Below are 19,518 nucleotides of genomic sequence, written 5' to 3'. Positions count from 1 at the left end.
ACAACAACAAAAACTAATAATAAAGTCAACTTAAAAAAAAAAGTATAGGATTTGGAATAATAAATCCGGAGTTCACGTTATGCTTCGTTACTTGGTACCTGGGTAAATCTGGGCAGCACTGACCTTCCTCGCCTCCCTTCTCTCCTAGTTAAATGGAGATCACGCTGGGCAGGAGCTGTGGTGGCCAATCAGGCAGCATACCCCCTGGTAGTGCAAGCGATTTGGCTGCAGGATGGAAGGAAGACCAACTGGTTACAGCCACTGGGCCCCGGAGGTCAGGTCTGGAGCTAGAATCCCGGTGAGGGAATGTGTGTGTGTGTGTGTGTGTGTGTGTGTGTGTGGGTGGGTGGGTGGGGGGTGCGTGCGGGCGAGGTTGGCGGCCTGGGAGCAGCGCAGCCCTGCAGGAGCGGGTGTGTGCATTTTTGAGAAGACTTGAAGTAAGTCACAGGGTGGTCTCGGGCGACTGCGTTCAGGTTGCAGCTGATGGTGGTGGCGCAGCTCCTGAGTCCAGGACGCGGGGGCTGAGCTCAGTGCACCTGTGCTGGGGGAACCAGAGAACCGCGGGGGCGCGGCGAAGAACTGCGCGCCACCGCACCGCCACCGCATCGGGACCCCCTCTGGGACCCAGCCGCAGCCGCACCCGCACCCGCAGAGGCCGCCCCGCCGCCACGCCCGCGATGGCGTCCCTCCCAGCCCGCGGGCCTGCGGCGCCCGTTCCCACGTGGACCTGCTCCCCACGAGGCTCCCTCCCCCGGGAGGAGCGGGAGGGGCGGGAGGGCGGGCGGAGGCCCCCCGCCCCGGGCTTCCCGCAGAGCTGGCGCGGGGCGGGGCTCGCGGGGGCGGGGACGGGGCGGCGGCGGGAGGCCGGCTGCCCCCCTCCAGGCCTGCGCTGCCCGCACACAGTCCCCGGCAGCGGCTGCGGGGCCCTGCGGTGACTGGCGGGACAGTTGGTCTGGAACAACGAGCAGCGTCAGAGGAAGCACCTCTCCGCCGCGCGCAGTCACGGGGTTCCCGTCCTTCAGGCTGCACCGCCGCAGCCTTCCCCGGAACAGAAGCGAAACCGCGGCTCCGCTGCCTCCCCTTTCACATCCCTCCGCGGCCACAGTAACAGAGTCTGGGCGCGGGTGCGGGTGCGGGCACTCCTCTGTCCACAGGAGCCCCAGGCCTAGTTCCTGCGGGGTTGGGCGCCTCCTACCCAGGGGGAGGGAGGATGCGAGGAGGAGTGTGTGTGTGCGTGTGCGTGCGTGCGTGCGTGCGTGCGCGCGCGTGCGTGTGTGTGTGTGTGTGTGTGTCTGGGGAGTGTGTGTGTCTGGGGAGTGTGTGTGTCTGGGGAGTGTGTGTCGGGTGTGCATGCAGAATTCACCCAGTTTGGAGCTGTTGAAAGAGAAAGTGGAAGGGACTTTAGTTCTGAGAGCAGAAGGAATTCTGAGAACAGGAGGCCTGGCTGCATCCGGGGCACTTTCCTTTCTCCTTTCCCCAGCGAGGCCACCACCAGCTTGTGGGTCGTCTCAGTCCCAGGGGCAGCGAGTGCGTGTGCGTGTGCGTGTGCGTGTGCGTGTGTATGTGTGCACATGCCTCTAGACTTGGGTGTGTATCTTTGGACCTGTTTCCAAAACTTAAAATGAGGACAATTAACAGGTCTTTGAGATTAAGCGAGGCAGCATGTAAAAGGCCCACCTATAGTATCTGTCACCACATAGAAGCTCAGCAAGTTTGGACTCTCCACCCATTCCTGCCACTCCAACACATGGGTGCTCATCGGTGAGGTAGTCTCTAGATCAGTCTCATCACCGGCGCCGGGAAACACGGCACACCTCCGGTAAGCTCAGTTATAGGGAACAAGGCTTTCTTTCTGACAGTCCTTCCCCTTTGTGTTACTTTTGGTGCATGCTTTCCCTCCCCCCATTTTTCTTCATAAAGATCAGAAATTTCTTGGGATGGAGGACAGACAAGTGTGGTGACAGCCCTCACCCCACCCCCGTCCTCTTTTGTCTAACTCACTATTAAACCAAATCCAAGAGCTTTCAGAGGCCCGGTGAGAACAGGCAGCCCTGGAGCCTGTTGGGGAGCTGAGAGAGACCAAGTTAAGGCTGTAAATTTGTGATGGAAAAAGCCACCAATGCTAGAACTCACAATGGGACAGGAGAATGAATTGCCATTTACAGTCTGTCTTTTCACCCTCACTGGTTTGGCTCAGTGGATAGAGCCTCAGCCTGCGGATTGAAGGGTCCCGGGTTTGGTTCTGGTCAGGGGCACATGCCCAGGTTGCAGGCTCGATCCTCAGTGGGGGGGTGGGGGGGAAGGGGTGGGCCCAGTGAGGGATGTGCAGGAGGCAGGCAATCAATGATTCTCTCTCATCACTGATATTTCTATCTCTCTCTCTCTCCCTCTCCCTTCCTCTCCCAAATATATTTTTGTCTTTTCCAGGGTAATGGAAAGATTCTTTATTCTCATGGATGGGAAAAATCAACATAGTTAAAATGGATATATTACCCGAAGCAATATACAGATTTAATGCAATCCCCATCAAAATACCAATGTCCTTTTTTTATAGAAACAGAATGAGAAACCACCAGTTTTGTATGGAACCACAAAAGATTCTGAATCGCTAAAGCAAACGTGAGAAAAAAGAACAAAGCTGGACGTGTCACACTGCCTGACTTCAGATTTTACTAAGAGCTACAATAATCAAAACAGTACGGTACTGGCAGAAAAACCTACACACAGACCGACCAATGGAACAGAATTGAGAGCTCATATATAAAAGCACATATATATGGGCAAATAATTTTTGACAGAGGAACAAAAAGCACACAATGGCCACATGCAAATGAATGAATTACAGTTTGTCCCCATGTACAAAATCTTACTCAAAATGGACCAAAGACATAAATATAAGACCTGAAACAGGAAATTACATAGAAGAAAACTTAGGTACTAAACTTATGGACGTTGGTCGTAGAGAACATTTTATGAATTTGACCCCAGAGGCAAAGGAAGTAAAGGCAAAAATAGATGAATGGGATTGTAACAAAACGAAAAGCTTCTGCACAGCAAAAGAAACTGACGACAAAACAAAAAGGCACCAACTGAATGGCAGATATTCGCAAACAACAGCTCCGACAAGGGGGTAATATCCAAAATATGTAAGTAAGTCATACAACTCAATACCAAACAAACAAACAAACAACCCAATTATAAAGTGGCCAGAGGACCTGAACAGACACTTCTCCCAAAGCATATGAATTGCCGATAGATACATTTCCACTAGCTATAGGGAAATGCAAATAAGAAGTACCACGAGACACCACCTCACACCCGTTAGAATGGCTACCATCCACAAGACTAGCAATGACAAGTGTTGGAGAGGCTGTGGAGAAAAGGGAGCCTCATTCTCTGCTGCTGGGAATGTAGACTGCTACAGCCACCATGGAAAGCAGTCTGGCGATTCCTCAAAGAATGAAGCATAGAATTACCATACGACCAGCAATCCCTCTTCTGGGTATCTACTTGAAAAACTTGAAAACATTCATTTACAAGGACATAAGCACCCCTATGTACATTACAGCATTATTCACAGTGGCCAAGATATAGAGACAACAAAATGCCCTTCGGTAGAGTATTGGATAAAGCAAAGGTGGAACATGTACACTATGGAACACTACTGAGCCACAAGAAAAGATGAAAGAGCATCATTTGCAATAACATAGATGGACATGAGAATATTATGGCAAGTGAAAGAAGTCAATCAGTAAAAGCTAAGAACCATATGATTTCACTCACATGTGGGATAGAAAACAGACAGCAAACAGTATAGTGGTTACCAGAGAGAAGAACCAATGTATGCAAGGATCTTAGCATGAAATAGTAGCCTTACAAACCCCAAGTATTTAATCTTAATAATTGTAGTAGGAAGTAGGTTTTATTTTTATTTTACAGATGAGTCATCTGAGGCTAGGTCACTGATCCAGGGTCACCAGATCTATTGTGGTTTTGTTGTTGTTGTTTGGTTGTTTTAATTGAAAATCCATTATTATTATTTTTAAATTTTTATTATTAAATTTACTAGGGTGACATTGGTTAATATGATCATATAGGCTTCAGGTGTAGGTTTCTATGTTACAAGATTTGGGTGGTTAGTTGAGGAAGGGTAAAAGTTAAGGGGCCAAGTATAGTGATAGAGAATGATTGTATTTTGGGTGGTGGGTACACAGTGCAATGTCTTTATAGATTTTGTATCATAGACATGCACACTTGAAACCTATATGATCCTATTAGCCAATGTCACCCCAATAAATTTAGTTTAAAAATAAATTCTGTTTTTTCCAAGGGGAAGAAAAGTAGGGAGGATTTATCTTATTTTTCTCATGGCTTCAAAATGCAGGGACTTGCCTCGGCTCAGGTGGGACCAGTGGGGGAAGCACACAGGGGAGTTTCGAGGTTGGGGCAGACAGGCGAGCTTGGGCACTGGCCCGTCACCAGCATTTATCAAGGGGTTAAGCAGAGTTGGACTGCTGGCTTCCCTGAGGGGCTCAGAGTGTAGGAGGTAGGTTTTCCTGCCCCAGAAAGCAGAAAGGAGGACATGAAACTCCACTGGCTGGACAAAGGAAGACGGGAGGCCCAGGGTGGTTTTCAGGCCAAGTCCCTGACCCTGGGGAGCCTCCTTCCTTTATTCTGCTGTCTTGTGTGAGGCCAGAGGGAACCCACACTCTCCCGTGCCTCCTTCCTTCTCCGCATCCTGCCTCTGTCACCTGCCCCAGAAGGTCCCTTCCTTGTCCTCGGCCTGCTGGGTGACAGGGCAGACCGAGAGATATTGAATATCTTCCCAACCTCCCTCCCTTAAAGGAACAAAATATGCTATCTAGTCGGTCTTTGGGGAGGACATTGAGAGGAAACAGCTTAACCAGCTTAACCACCGACCCAGGGAAACCCACATGCAGACTGGATATTCCATTCCACAGTAAGAGCTAAGAGACCAGGAGTTGTTTAGAGCCCAGGGCAAGATGAGATTTACCTAGCAACTGATGACGCTACTCTGAGGCACTCACCGATTTGTCTCTATGTTTGTCCCCGGCTACCTAGCCAATCTGGCAACCCTCAGTTTGGGACGCGACTTGGGTGAGCTGGTAGGAAAAAGTTAGTATCTATCACTTATTTATTGGGGATCAAGGGGCCCGGGCAATACCACATTCTGCTCAGGGTCTGGAGATCAACACCCAGGCTGGGGTTTCTGGGGCGAGTGAGCACTCAAGGCCTCTGGAAGCGAATGCCCCGCGTCTCTGCAGGCCGACCATGAGCACACTCCTGCGGCTGCTGCTGGGCCTCGGCCTGGGCTGCACCGGAGCAGGTAAGGACCTTCCTTCCCGGGACCCGCCTCTCTGCTCCCGTGCTGTGCCTGGGCAGGGGCTTGTTATTGGGTTTGGACGCATTGACTGGTTTGTCTCCCTGCTACATACTCCGATGGCACTTGCACTGCACCTTGGTAGGGATTTTACTAGTAACGAAGCTGTGGAATCATTTGTGTGACAGGACCTCGGGCTGGGATGGAGGCGAGGGCTGCACCCCCTGCTCCTCCCTCAGTGCCGGCAGAGCTTCCTGAATATGTACGGCGTGGCTGTTTAGTGACACATCCAGCACAGAGAAAGGCTGACTCTTTCTCGTGACCCCTTCTCTCACTCAGTAATGTGCCTTGTTGAAGGTCTTGGCCTGGGCAAATGGTCATTTTTAAACATGCAGATACTTTGGGGCCACTCCTGTCCCCATACTTGGTCTCACATAAGAAGGAAACAGGTTCTAAACCCTGCTGCTCCATCTCATCCCTTAGCTGGGGCTCCTGGGGACTCCAGTTCATGGCTTGGTCAGTAGATGCTGCCCGAGGTGGGACCCGTGTGTCTGGTCTCCGGTGTCGCTGACCCTGGCTTCTGCCCCGCCCTCTCCTCTGGCTCCTGCAGGCGGCTTCGTGGCCCACGTGGAAAGCTCCTGTCTGCTGGACGATGATGGGAATCCACAGGATTTCTCTTATTGTGTCTCCTTCAACAAGGATTTGCTGACCTGCTGGGATCCACAGGAGGGAGCAATGGTCCCTCTTGAATTCGGGATGCTGAATCGCTTGGCCACTCAACTCTCAGGTTTCCTCAACAACCAGGAAATCCTGCTCCAGCGCTTGTCTGTGGGGCTCCAGGAGTGTGCCAAACACACACAGCCCTTTTGGGGATCCCTGACCCAAAGGACGCGTAAGGAGAGAGGGGTGCGGAGGGGCTGTTAGGGAGCACAGCTGAGAGAGGGGAGGCCAGGGAGGAGCCTTGCAGGCAAGGGGTTTGGGATTTGGCCAGAAAGCGTGTGGACCTGGATGTAAAAAGGGGGAGGGTTGGCCCTAAAGCGAACACAGGTGGTGGGCGCGGGTGGAGGAGGCACAGGGAGGGAGAGATGCCTGAGCCCGCATGCAGCTGTGGAGGGGACAGCCGCTGCTTTCCTCCTAGGCAGGCATCTCTGGGCAGGTCCCAGCTTCGCCAGGCGGGCGTGTCAGCATAGCCAGGATGGCTTCCCTACGTGTACCCCTTTCTGTCCCAGGATCTGAGCTTACAGGGCTGGGGTGGCCCTGGACAAGGGAGCTGAGGGAAGCCTCGGTCGGGGTGTGCTCTCTGCACAGAATGACTCAGAGCGGTCTAAGGAGACTTGGTCTCCAAGGGCAGAGGACTGTGTCCTGAGGTGTGGTCTCTGGCCCACCTTTCTCGGAATGGCCGGGGGAAGGTGCTCCTGAAAAGTGCCAGCCCTTGCGAGCCCCTCGGACTCATGGAATGACAACCCCTGGGGATTCCCCGAGGGGATCTGCATGTTACCATGACTTCTGGGATTTTGTTTGAAAAGCACCAAGATAGAGGCAAGCAGTAAACTAGTAAAAACGTGCACACTAACAACAGCATTAATTTGAACTACATTTATCCAAATTGAAGAGAGTCCTGAGCTGGGCTTGTTTCCTTAAATTATCTGAGGAAAAGGGGCTTTATTTAGCAAATTAATTTGTTTACTCTTTAAAAAAATTTTTATTTATTTTTTTAAATTGATTTTTAACAGAGAGGAAGGGAGAGAGATAGAGAGCTAGAAACGTGGATGAGAGAGAAACATTGGTCAGCTGCCTCTTGCACACCCCCTACCGGGGATGTGCCTGCAACCAATGTATATGCCCTTGACCGGAATCGAACCTGGGACCTTTCAGTCCGCAGACTGACGCTCTACCACTGAGCCAAACCGGCTGTGGCAGCAAATTAATTTGTTGAATGAGGTTTGGGAACATAGTCTTTTTCTACCTCACATAAGCCCTAATTGATGACATGGGACCACTGTCAGCTTATGCTTCTGAGATAAATATAGGGCACCCGAAACAGCTTGCAGTTCAGACCTGGCTCATGCTTTTGTGATCCAACATGATTTTGGAGAAGAAAAAACGGGAGGGGCAGTGAAGGAATGGGAGGAAATAAAGAGCAAAGCAGGAGTAAATCTTAATTCCTTATTTCAAAGGGATGTGTGGTGGCCCGGGTGGGTGTGGGGAGGGCGGTTTGGCAAACTCCATGAAGAATTAAAGAAGGAAAAACCAAACCAAACTAAACCAAACCAAACCAAAACCAAACAAACATATTATATAAAAAAAAAAAGAATGCAAGAAGGAAGGAGCCAGGTCGGAGAAAAGGCTCTCCCTCCTTCCTGACCCCGTTTCCTCCATGCAGGGCCGCCATCTGTGCAGGTAGCCAAAGCCACACCTTTCAACACCAGGGAGCCCGTGATGCTGGCTTGCTACGTGTGGGGCTTCTACCCGGCCAACGTGACCGTCACCTGGATGAAGAACGGGCAGCTTGTCCCCCCTCACGGCAGCGCCCATAAGATTGTCCAGCCCAATGGAGACTGGACCTACCAGACCGTCTCCCATTTAGCCACAGCGCCCTCTTTCGGGGACACCTACACCTGTGTGGTGGAACACTTTGGGACTCCTGAGCTCACCCTTCAGGACTGGAGTGAGTGCATGGTAGGGGATGGTGGGTGGAGGGGAGGTGGAAGTAGGGTTAAAGCAGAGAGCTATTGCATGTGGTGGTTGGGAGTGAACACCAATATTTCCGCAGAGGGAGTGGGATGTGGAGAGGTCCACGGTGTATGGGAGAGAGGGAGATGGAGAATGGGAAGTGGGTCTGGAGGGGCTAGGGAGGGCTTGTGACTGGAGGTGGGGCAATGCCGTAGTGATGGTGGTGTGGTTGATGTCATGTGCTTGTCTGAGGTGGGCGGGGAGCAGGGCTGCCCTGAAAAGAGGATGTAGATTTCAGAGCCAAAAATTGCGATGCAATATTCTAGGGTCCTTAGGCGTCCACTGTTCTGCTGTCGGGTCAGGAATGGGAATTGGGGGAGTAGAGGAGGCTGCAGAAGAAAGGGGGCTGTCTCCTGGCCCGGGGCTGTGCTGGGCTCGGGCTGCTCTATCCGGAGGGAAAGCTGTGGCTGGTGGGTGCCTGGGTGTGCATGCTGGGGGCTAAAGAACAAGGAACCAGTCATGATTGCTCAAACCCCGGGATTGGAGTTAGTGAAAGGAACTGGGAGAAGTTGCACACAGATGTGGGGATGCTGGGGAAAGAGAAGAGGAAGAAATGAGGAAGAGGAAGTGTGTAGAAAGGGCAGGGGAGCAGGGTGCCACACTGGCTGCTGGGAGCAGATGTCTCCCGGTGGGAAGTGTGTGTCTTGTTGGGCAGCCGAGAAGGGCATGAGGAGCAGAGTGGAACCCACAGGTTCACCTGAGCTCTCCTGGGCGTCTCCTGCACAGCCTGACTCCCAAGATCCCTCTGCTGGTGGAGGGTTCATAAACATGGGACAGGAATCAGGTGGGACAGGACCTAGAGTAGCATCAGCTCTAGGCTGTGAATGGGCTGGAGACAGGTTCTGGAAGAACACACGGGAAATCCGGATGTGGCCAGGAGACACGTGACTTGTGGAATAGAACCACTGGAAGTTAGGAAAGGTGGAAAGACATTTAAATAGGAAAAACTCAGAGCGAGTAAGGGAGCAGATGTTGTCACCATGGGTCACTGGGAAGGGGAGTGAGGAATCCTTTCTTCTTTGGTGAGGGCGCCCCTGGGGTGAAGGAAGAGAGGCCCCACCATATTTGAGAGGAGCTGGAAGCCAGGGCGCTAACTCTAGGGGTCCCCTAGGAATATTCTAGAAATAGTCATAGGCTGGGAGTTTTGAGGAGTGAGGTGGTGTGAGCTAGACCTTTGGGGTTGGGAAAAAGCCTCTTTGAATCTGCTAGGTGGAGGTTGATATAAATAAAGTTGCTCCGGGGATATAAATAAAGTTGCAGTAGAGATTGGTTCTAGTAAGCTTCTGTTTTTGTAGCACCTGGTCTGTCCCCGGAGCAGACAGTGAAGGTTTCTCTGTCTGTGGTGGTCCTGGTCCTGGGCCTCATCATCTTCTCCCTGGGTTTGCTCAGTTGGCGGAGAGCTGGTCCCACTGGTGGTGAGTGGCCTTCCTGAACTCCCAGTCCCCGCTCACCGCTGTCTATGATTGGGTCTCCCATGGCTACGACATTTGCTATGAATCATGCCAGATACTTTAATCAAAAACACTTCCCTCTAATCAGCTATTTTCCTCTCCTAGGCTATACTGTCCTCGCTGGGTCCACTTATCCAGAAGGTAACATCTGTGTTGGTGTGTTTGCCTCCGGGCCCTTTGGGAGGGGTGCAGTTTGAGGGGTCAGCGTTAGGTTCAGCTAGTGGTGCTTTCTGGAGGGGCAAGCTTCCACTGGATCAGGCCAAGAGTGTGAGTTAGCCACTACTCGGGATTAGGAGCTGCTTCCTGGCTGTGCCTACCTTCCTCTTCTACCCAGTGGAGTGTCTACAGCAGCGGTTCTCAACCTGTGGGTCGAGACCCCTTTGGGGGTTGGATGACCCTTTCACAGGGGTTGCCTAAGACCATCAGAAAACACAGATATTTATGTTACAATTCATAACAGTAGCAAAAGTACAGTTATGAAGTAGCATCGAGAATAATTTTATGGTTGGGGGTCACCACAACATGAGGAGCTGTCTTAAAGGAAGGTTGAGAACCACTGGTCCACAGGGAAGAGGCTGCGGGTGGCTCCGGGGTTTTCAGTGTCCCTGTGATAAGGGGTCTGGCATGATGGTCCTAGAGACAAAGGTTGGGGTCAGGTTGGTTTGAAGCCTGTTGTCTCCTTTCCATTTCTCCTGCAGGTCGGCACATTTCCTAAGAGGCGGGATCCTGCAGCTTCCACTCACACTCTTCGTGATGTCTGCACCCTCTCCTCAGACCTCTGATTTCCCTGGAATCCCATGGATTCTCCGTCCAATTCTTAGAGTTTCCCAGTCTCCTTCTCATGTAACCCTTAGCAACCTGGAGGAGCTCATTTCTGGGAATATTCTGTAAATAAGTGATTGCCCAAGGTGTGTTTCTGGGGTGAATATAACCTGGGGAAGGAGCCCAATGTTCCTCCTCGGGGCCCCGCTGAGACCCTCGGGCAGTGAGGCGCTGGTGACATCGCTGAGGAATAAATGCCGTGGAAGCATTGCTTGTCCCCGTCTTTTCCTGAGGCGCCGGGGAGGGCTATCGGCAGTGTTGGGGCAGGGGTTGATGCTCTCTTACTCAAGTATGCTCTCTTACTCAAGTGGAGGAGTTCTCCCATTTCTCCATCCCGAAAGACAGAATCTGGAGCAGTAATTGTAATTTATAAGAAGAAAGTGAGCTGTGGCAGGATAGGATGTTCTCATGGAGCAGGGGAAGGGGTGCACATCCATCTTGCTTCCTCAAGGATCCGATGAGGGTGAGATGAGCTTATCCTTGTAAGCTCAGTGTTTGGGGCCAGACTCTGTGCCAGGTGCTCCACATGCACCATTTCATTCCATTTCCATCACCACCCTGACAGACCCCATCACAACCCCGACATCCCCATCACAACCTGACAGACCCCATCACAACCCCAATCACAACCTGACAGACCCCATCACAACCCGACAGACCCCATCACAACCCGACATCCCCATCACAGCCCGACATCCTCATCACAGCCCGACATCCACATCACAGCCCGACATCCCCATCACAGCCCGACATCCCCATCACAACCCGACATCCCCATCACAGCCCGACATCCTCATCACAGCCCGACATCCACATCACAGCCCGACATCTTCATCACAGCCCGACATCCACATCACAGCCCGACATCCCCATCACAGCCTGACATCCCCATCACAGCCGACATCCCCATCACAGCCCGACATCCCCATCACAGCCCGACATCCCCATCACAACCCGACATCCCCATCACAGCCCGACATCCCCATCACAGCCCGACATCCCCATCACAACCCGACATCCCCATCACAGCCGACATCCCCATCACAGCCCGACATCCCCATCACAACCCGACATCCCCATCACAGCCCGACATCCTCATCACAGCCCGACATCCACATCACAGCCCGACATCTTCATCACAGCCGACATCCACATCACAGCCCGACATCCCCATCACAGCCCGACATCCCCATCACAACCGACATCCCCATCACAGCCCGACAGACCCCATCACAGCCCGACATCCCCATCACAGCCCGACATCCCCATCACAGCCCGACATCCCCATCACAACCCGACATCCCCATCACAACCTGACATCCCCATCACAACCGACATCCCCATCACAGCCCGACATCCTCATCACAGCCCGACATCCCCATCACAGCCGACATCCCCATCACAACCGACATCCCCATCACAACCTGACATCCCCATCACAACCGACATCCCCATCACAGCCCGACATCCCCATCACAGCCGACATCCCCATCACAGCCGACATCCCCATCACCACCGACATCCCCATCACAGCCCGACATCCCCATCACAGCCGACATCCCCATCACAGCCGACATCCCCATCACAACTGACATCCCCATCACAGCCGACATCCCCATCACAGCCGACATCCCCATCACAGCCGACATCCCCATCACAGCCGACATCCCCATCACAGCCGACATCCCCATCACAGCCCGACATCCCCATCACAGCCCGACATCCTCATCACAGCCCGACATCCCCATCACAGCCCGACATCCCCATCACAGCCCGACATCCCCATCACAGCCGACATCCCCATCACAGCCGACATCCCCATCACAGCCCGACATCCCCATCACAGCCGACATCCCCATCACAGCCCGACATCCCCATCACAGCCCGACATCCCCATCACAACCGACATCCCCATCACAGCCTGACATCCCCATCACAGCCCGACATCCCCATCACAGCCGACATCCCCATCACAGCCGACATCCCCATCACAGCCCGACATCCCCATCACAGCCCGACATCCCCATCACAACCCGACATCCCCATCACAGCCTGACATCCCCATCACAGCCCGACATCCCCATCACAGCCGACATCCCCATCACAACCGACATCCCCATCACAGCCGACATCCCCATCACAGCCCGACATCCCCATCACAGCCCGACATCCCCATCACAGCCGACATCCCCATCACAACCGACATCCCCATCACAGCCGACATCCCCATCACAGCCCGACATCCCCATCACAACCCGACATCCTCATCACAGCCCGACATCCCCATCACAGCCCGACATCCCCATCACAGCCGACATCCCCATCACAACCCGACATCCCCATCACAGCCCGACATCCCCATCACAGCCCGACATCCCCATCACAGCCCGACATCCCCATCACAGCCCGACATCCTCATCACAGCCCGACATCCCCATCACAGCCGACATCCCCATCACAGCCTGACATCCCCATCACAGCCCGACATCCCCATCACAGCCGACATCCCCATCACAGCCGACATCCCCATCACAACCAACATCCCCATCACAGCCGACATCCCCATCACAGCCCGACATCCCCATCACAGCCCGACATCCCCATCACAGCCCGACATCCCCATCACAGCCCGACATCCCCATCACAGCCCGACATCCTCATCACAGCCCGACATCCCCATCACAGCCGACATCCCCATCACAGCCCGACATCCCCATCACAGCCCGACATCCCCATCACAGCCCGACATCCCCATCACAGCCCGACATCCTCATCACAGCCCGACATCCCCATCACAGCCGACATCCCCATCACAGCCCGACATCCCCATCACAGCCCGACATCCTCATCACAGCCCGACATCCACATCACAACCCGACATCCCCATCACAGCCCGACATCCCCATCACAGCCCGACATCCCCATCACAGCCGACATCCCCATCACAACCCGACATCCCCATCACAACCTGACATCCCCATCACAACCCGACATCCCCATCACAACCGACATCCCCATCACAGCCTGACATCCCCATCACAGCCGACATCCCCATCACAGCCGACATCCCCATCACAGCCCGACATCCCCATCACAGCCCGACATCCCCATCACAGCCCGACATCCTCATCACAGCCCGACATCCCCATCACAGCCGACATCCCCATCACAACCGACAGACCCTCAGTGCGGACCCAGGGGCGGGGCTTAGCCTCAGCCCTGAGTTCTGGGAGTCACTTCTTCTGTGCCCTGTACCCCTCAAATCAATTAAATTGATTTGAGGAGGAGGAGGAGGAGGAGGAGAGAGAGAGGCATCGATCTGTTGTTCCACCCATCCCTGTGCTTATTGGCTGCTTCCTGTGTGTGCCCTGATGAGCGATGGAACCCACAACCCTGGCACATCCAGACAGAGCTCTGATCCCTGGAGCTCCCGGCCAGGACCAGGAGCAGATTCTTTAGAGCACATGTGTCAAACACAAGGCCCACGGGCCTTGCAATGTGGCCCGCACCGCGCTGTCATCACTGCACTCCGCTGTCAGTTTATGACATTGTCAGTTTATGACTGTTCAGTAAACCATTCGGCCCACGATTTAGGCTGGATTTTAGATTTTGGCCCCTTCTCTGATTGAGTTCGACACCCCTACTTTAGAGGATGGCTGTCTCCCTGAGCAAAGGAACTAGTCTGCTTTGTTCTGAGGCCCCTGGCACGGGGAGCCACTGCTCTTCAGAGCCAGCCTCTGTTCCCCCACCCAACCCAAGGGGCGCCCCTTTGGGGGCTGGTTTCAGACTGCGGAAGCCACATACTGTTTGTGCCCAGCGAAGGGCCCGCCTGCCGCACACAGAACGCTGCTGTGCAGCCCCGTCTGGGAGGAGAGCTGGGTGCTGGCCTTCAGCAGAGAAGGGAAGCCAGGAGCTCAGCCCGGCAGCGGACTGGCAGGAGAGCCGGGGCAGGAGGGCCGGGTGGGGAGTCTGAAGAGCTGGGGGCAGGAGATGTGGAGCCCTCCTGTGTGCGCTGTTCAGGGTTGGGGGTATGGACAGTGTCTGTGGGGCCGGGCCTGCCTGAGAGTGGGCAGAGCTCCATCCAATGAGACTCCATGTCCCAAGTCGTGCTCAGTGTTTGTTTAGTCAGTGGACCAGTGGCCTCCACCCCGTGTTTTCCCCTCGGACCCTGGGCTCAGGGCGTCTTGGGGAGGAGTTTGAGGAGGGCATGGGGAGGGGAGAGCTCGTGAATTCCAAATGGTTATTCTCTGAGCAGGACCATGGATTGGAAGAGAAGGGTTCAGGGTGTTAATCGCTAAATGTAGGCTCAGAAACTAATCCCAGACCCTGGGTCAGTTCTATGCTTTAAGTTTCTAGATTGTGTTCACTTCATCAGCCTGGGCAGCCCTCCACCACACTGCCCACACTTCCTTTCGTAACTTCTGCTCGAAGGCTTGTCAGGTTTCATTTTCATTTTTCCTCCCATTGTTCTCCATTCTGCTTGTTTGACAGGAAATTCCCTTTGAAATTCCAGTCTAGCCTGGGGTGGGCTTTGGTCGGGGCCAGGCCTGGCCGGTATGGAGAAGCTGTGCATCGGGCGGGCCTGGGCTGGTCACAGCAGGGGGAGGACAGACAGGGCCCCGGGCAGGAAGTGGGCCAGCTAGTTGGACAGCTTCCAGGCCTCTGGAGACGTCCGTGCTCTGACCGCGAGGGTTTTGTTTCATCCAGATGTGGAGCAGGGAGAAGTGCCCGCAGGTCTCCTGGCCCCGCACAGCCACTGCAGTGGGGAGAAAGGGAGGATCACAAGTCATACACAGGGGACTCCAGTGCCTGGGAGGGAGGTGGCCGAGGGATAACGGGCCAGCTCCAGGGCTGAAAGGATAGAGAGTGTGGAGCAGAACGGAACCCCAAAAGGCATGTGTGAGTGTGTGTGTGTGTGTGTGTGTGTGAGAGAGAGAGAGAGAGAGAGAGAGAGAGAGAGAGAGAGAGAGAAGAGAGAGAGAGAGAGAGAGAGAGAGAGAGAGAGAGAGAAAGTGTTGGGTTTTGGGTTATCTAGTCCAAGTGGTACAACAAAGGATTCTCTTTCTTCAATGTCTTGTGTAGTTTTTTTTTTGTTTTTGTTTTTTTTTTAATCCTCACCTGAAGATATTTTCCCACTGATTTTTAATATATTTTATTGATTTTTACAGAGAGGAAGGGAGAGAGATATAGAGAGCTAGAAACGTCGATGAGAGAGAAACATCAACCAGCTGCCTCTTGCACACCCCCCACTGGGATGTGCCACAACCAATGTACATGCCCTTGACCGGAATCGAACCTGGGACCTTTCAGTCCGCAGACCGACGCTCTACCACTGAGCCAAACAGTTTCGGCTTCCCACTGATTTTTAGAAAGAGTAGAAGAGACAGGAAAAAACGGATAGAAATATCAACAGAGAAACACTTCAATTGGTTGCTTTGAGCCTGCAACCAAGGTATGTGCCCTAGACCGGAATCAAACCCGGGACCCTTCAGTCCACAGGCTGACGCTCTATCCACTGAGCCAACCGGCTAGCGTGTCTTGTTTTAAAAGCTGAACTTGGAGCTGAAATTGACTTTGAAGGTCACACAGCCCTATTGGTCACCATCCAAGAACTGGCTCTGTGTCCCGGAGGGCGCCCACGCTGCAGGGAGAACTCAGCCCTCCGGGCAGTACCACCGCTTCCGGGAATGTGTTGGCTTCTAGTTGGAGGTTTTCTTTTACCATTAAAGACAATGGGAACGAAACCCAAATATACAGCGGGGTGTGTGCGTGTGCGTGCGTGCGTGCGTGCGTGCGTGTGTGTGTGTGTGTGTGTGTGTGATTCTCTCCTGAGTTCCAGGTCCTCTCTGTTTCCTGACTCATGCACACATTGGTGTGAAAGGAACAGACAAGACTTGTATTTAATCTCAATGTTTATTTAGGAAAATCATATTTCAATCATCTTGTCAAGTAATTCTGTGTGCAGAGTAAGATTAGGGAAATGAGATGACAGATGAGGGTGGAGTCTAACCCCTTCCCCATTTGGTTTCGCAGGGAGTGCCTGCCGTTCCCAAGAGCCCTCACAGCGCCTGAGGTAGGGCCCGGGTGACTCGTGCTTCCTGCCACCCTGGCCAGACCGTCCCCGGGGCTGCAGAGCGTGAAGAGGCCTCAGACCTATAGGAATCCTGCCCAGACAGGTGCTCGCAACCCCCCCCCCCCCCCCCCCGCCCAGTTTCATTCATATGAGGGTTCCGAGGGCCTCTGGGCAGCGAAGGAGCAGCAAGGCTTCCTCTGTGTCAGGGCCACAACGGCAGAGAGGGCTCACTCCAAGGAGGCTAGTCCACGGAGAGTCTGCTTACAAGGCAGTGTTTATAAAGAGCGAGTGCAGGATGGTGCAGGCACCTGGCTCGCAGCTGGGCTCCCCAAGGCCTGAAGAGACAGGGATGCGGTTATCAGCTCAGGAGGACAGTGAGCTCTAGCAGTCTCCACTTGCTGGCAGTTCTCCCAGTCAAGGGGCACAGCCAGCCCACGGTGACCTTCAGGGAGGGAGCCAAGGGCACAAAAACCCTGACCTCGCCCGCCTCCCTGGCTTTCGGGACGAGGCTGAAAGCAAGGAGCTCGGCCCTGTGCTGTCCTGCAGGCCGGCAGCGGGCCAGTGACCAGGCAGAGGAGTGAGGGTCGGGAAGGTCAGCTGGAGAGCCGTGGGCACGTGTGCAATATGAAGGAAGGCTGGTGAGTCTTCCTGGCTTGCAGATGGCTGCCTTCTGGTCCTCGCTTGGAGATCACGGAGTGGAGAGAGGGAATAGTTTGATCTCTTTATTGCTCTCTCTTTTTTAATCCTCACCAGAGGATATTTTTCCATTGTTTTTTAAGAGTGAGGGAGAGAGAGAAAGAGAGAGAGAGAGAAAGAGAGAGAGAGAGAGAGAGAGAGAGAGAAAGAGAGAGAGAGATGTGAGATTGATGTGAGAGAGACACAACTGTTTGCTTCTCACCTGCACCCTGACCAGGGCCAGGGATCCAGCCTGCAACCAAGGTATGTGCCCTTGACCAAGAAATAACCCCGAGATGTCTTGATATGAGGGCCAATGCTCTAACCACTGAACAAAACCAGCCAGGGCTCTTTCTCTTTTTATAAGGACACTAATCCTATCAGACTAGGGTCCTTCACTTATGACCTCATTTCACCCTAATTAAGGCCTTATCTCCAAATTCGTTAGGCGTTAGAGCTTCAATATATGAATTTTGGGCAGGGGGAAGGGGGACAAAATTCAGCCTCTAGTAATATGGGAGGGCTTTTGGGGGGTTATTTTATTTATTTTTTCTGTTTTTAATTTCTGTTTATTTTATTGTTCTTTTCTGTAGCTTACTTGAACTTTTTTTTTTTTTTTAATAATTTGGTTTTTATTTATCTACTATAGGCCTGATGCATGAAATTTATGCAAGGGGCTCAGCCCTCGAAGCTCTGGCTGCCCTGTGGCCCCCCGTGGCACCACCCCGCTTCCACTGGTCATTCCAGAAGATTGTTCCAGAAGTTGTTCCTCCATTCGGTCTAATTAGTATAGCAGCTCTTTATTATAAAGGACGGTGTTTTTGAGTATATCTTTTGTATAGCAACTTTAGTGGGTTGTTTTAGGTGTAACATTATATACACATAATTATCCCTGCCTACTGTGTCATCATTTACCAGTTTGAATGAAGTATGGAAACCTTACTTCTCTTTATTTCCCCTTTTCTTCCCTCATTTATCATATAACTCGTGGCCCAGTGCACAAATTCATGCACACTGAAAGGAAGTTAATTAGAAGAAATATTTTAATATCACTATTTTCCCTTTCTCGATAATAGAAGTGTCAACCAAATTCATGATCGACAATGACAGATGGAAACACACACACGTGCAATTGGTGCCAGTGAGAGCTTTATAGGTATGGCGCATGTGTGAGTCAACTTAGCCTTTTATAGATATAGAATAAACTTGCTTAATTGGACCTGCTTTCTGAGTAGCTAAAATGTTTCCAGCCCAGTAAAGCACCCCAACTTCTTTTACTGGCAATTGTTGGCAACACAGCAATAAATATGAACACAAAGCAGATTATTATTATAGATCACACAGGGACAACAAAAGGTAAAATATTTAACTGCAGCAGTGTTTAACTATATTCTGCGCAGTGAGAAAACCTAAAGTCATTTTCAAGGTCCACCATTTCTTACTTCTTTTCAGCCAGATCAAGTTTTTAAGCTTTATAAATCTCTGTTTTCTGGCTAATGAAAAGAAAATAGGATTCCACCGAGTCTCCTATCTATCTACTCCAGGACTTCTGTGAGGATCAAATGAGATGAGGCACAGGAAAACACTTCACAGACATCTGGTTAAAGTGTGAAATGTTTGCATCTGGCTATAAAGCAAGCTGTGTTCCTGGGCTGAAGGAACTGCAAGGAGGCTAGTTGCTAGGGAGAGGAAGCCAGGCATTGCTATCTGACATCATTACCCAGAGGGACACTTAGCATATTAGCCTTTGATATATATTGTCTTAACTATTTCCTCTGCATACATTTAGACCATGTCAGGCAGTATTATAATTTTTGCTTTAACAACTGAACATAACTTAGAAAACTAAGGATAATTTTTTTGTATTTACTTATATTTTTTGTTTATATTTTTCTTTCCTTTTTTTTTTTTTTGATGTTCCAAAGTTCCTATTTTGTCATTTTCATTCTGTTTAGTTACCTTCTTTCAGGTATTGTCATGCTGGACAGGAGTGGGACATCCCTCCCAACCCCATTTCCTCTGCCAGTAAAGTTTCTATATTCCAGAACAACCTAGGGGAAGGGACCTCATTACTGGTCTGAAGAAATGAAATTCTTGGCATCCAAATTGGTCTATTCAGACAGCACTGCAGGGAAAGTTGGCATGACTCTTGGAGCCTCAAGCAAGTGGAAGTCCAGGCTTCCAATTGGCTCTTTCTATGCGAGTGGGCGTGGGGCTAGTTATTTCTGTGGCGTTTGCCTGGCTTAGAGCAGTTCTTGTCTAAAAATTTTCTGTCTTGAAAGGCTACCTCTGTCCTGATCTTTTGGTTATTGCTACCAGGTGTGTGTGTGTGTGTGTGTGTGTGTGTGTGTGTGTGTGTCTAGGATACAGGAGTTCAAAGGAACACACAGGTAACTCACCATGTGTCATTCCTCACCTGGCCT

At 52.1% G+C, this 19,518-nt stretch overlaps 1 protein-coding gene across 2 annotated transcripts; it reads left to right on the top strand.

Annotated features, from left to right (window-relative positions):
- The first annotated feature begins 4,129 nt into the window (after positions 1–4,129).
- Positions 4,130–10,555, top strand: LOC311626193 (HLA class II histocompatibility antigen, DM beta chain). 2 transcript variants are annotated; one of them, XM_084891248.1, is made up of 6 exons: positions 4,135–5,347; positions 5,952–6,233; positions 7,725–8,009; positions 9,370–9,489; positions 9,631–9,666; positions 10,224–10,555. In XM_084891248.1, the coding sequence occupies exons 1-6, from the start codon at positions 5,293–5,295 to the stop codon at positions 10,238–10,240; spliced, it is 795 nt and encodes a 264-aa protein (XP_084747374.1). In that variant the 5' UTR covers positions 4,135–5,292; the 3' UTR covers positions 10,241–10,555. The 2 variants fall into 2 exon arrangements, with proteins under 2 accessions (XP_084747375.1, XP_084747374.1); XM_084891249.1 differs by lacking the exon at positions 9,370–9,489 and having other exon boundaries at positions 4,130–5,347.
- Positions 10,556–19,518: the final 8,963 nt, after the last annotated feature.

The sequence above is a fragment of the Pipistrellus hanaki genome, assembly GCF_964339955.1.
Source record: "Pipistrellus hanaki genome assembly, chromosome: 7".
In the NCBI taxonomy this organism is placed as follows: domain Eukaryota; kingdom Metazoa; phylum Chordata; class Mammalia; order Chiroptera; family Vespertilionidae; genus Pipistrellus; species Pipistrellus hanaki.
This window is presented reverse-complemented; position numbering and strand designations above follow the sequence as displayed.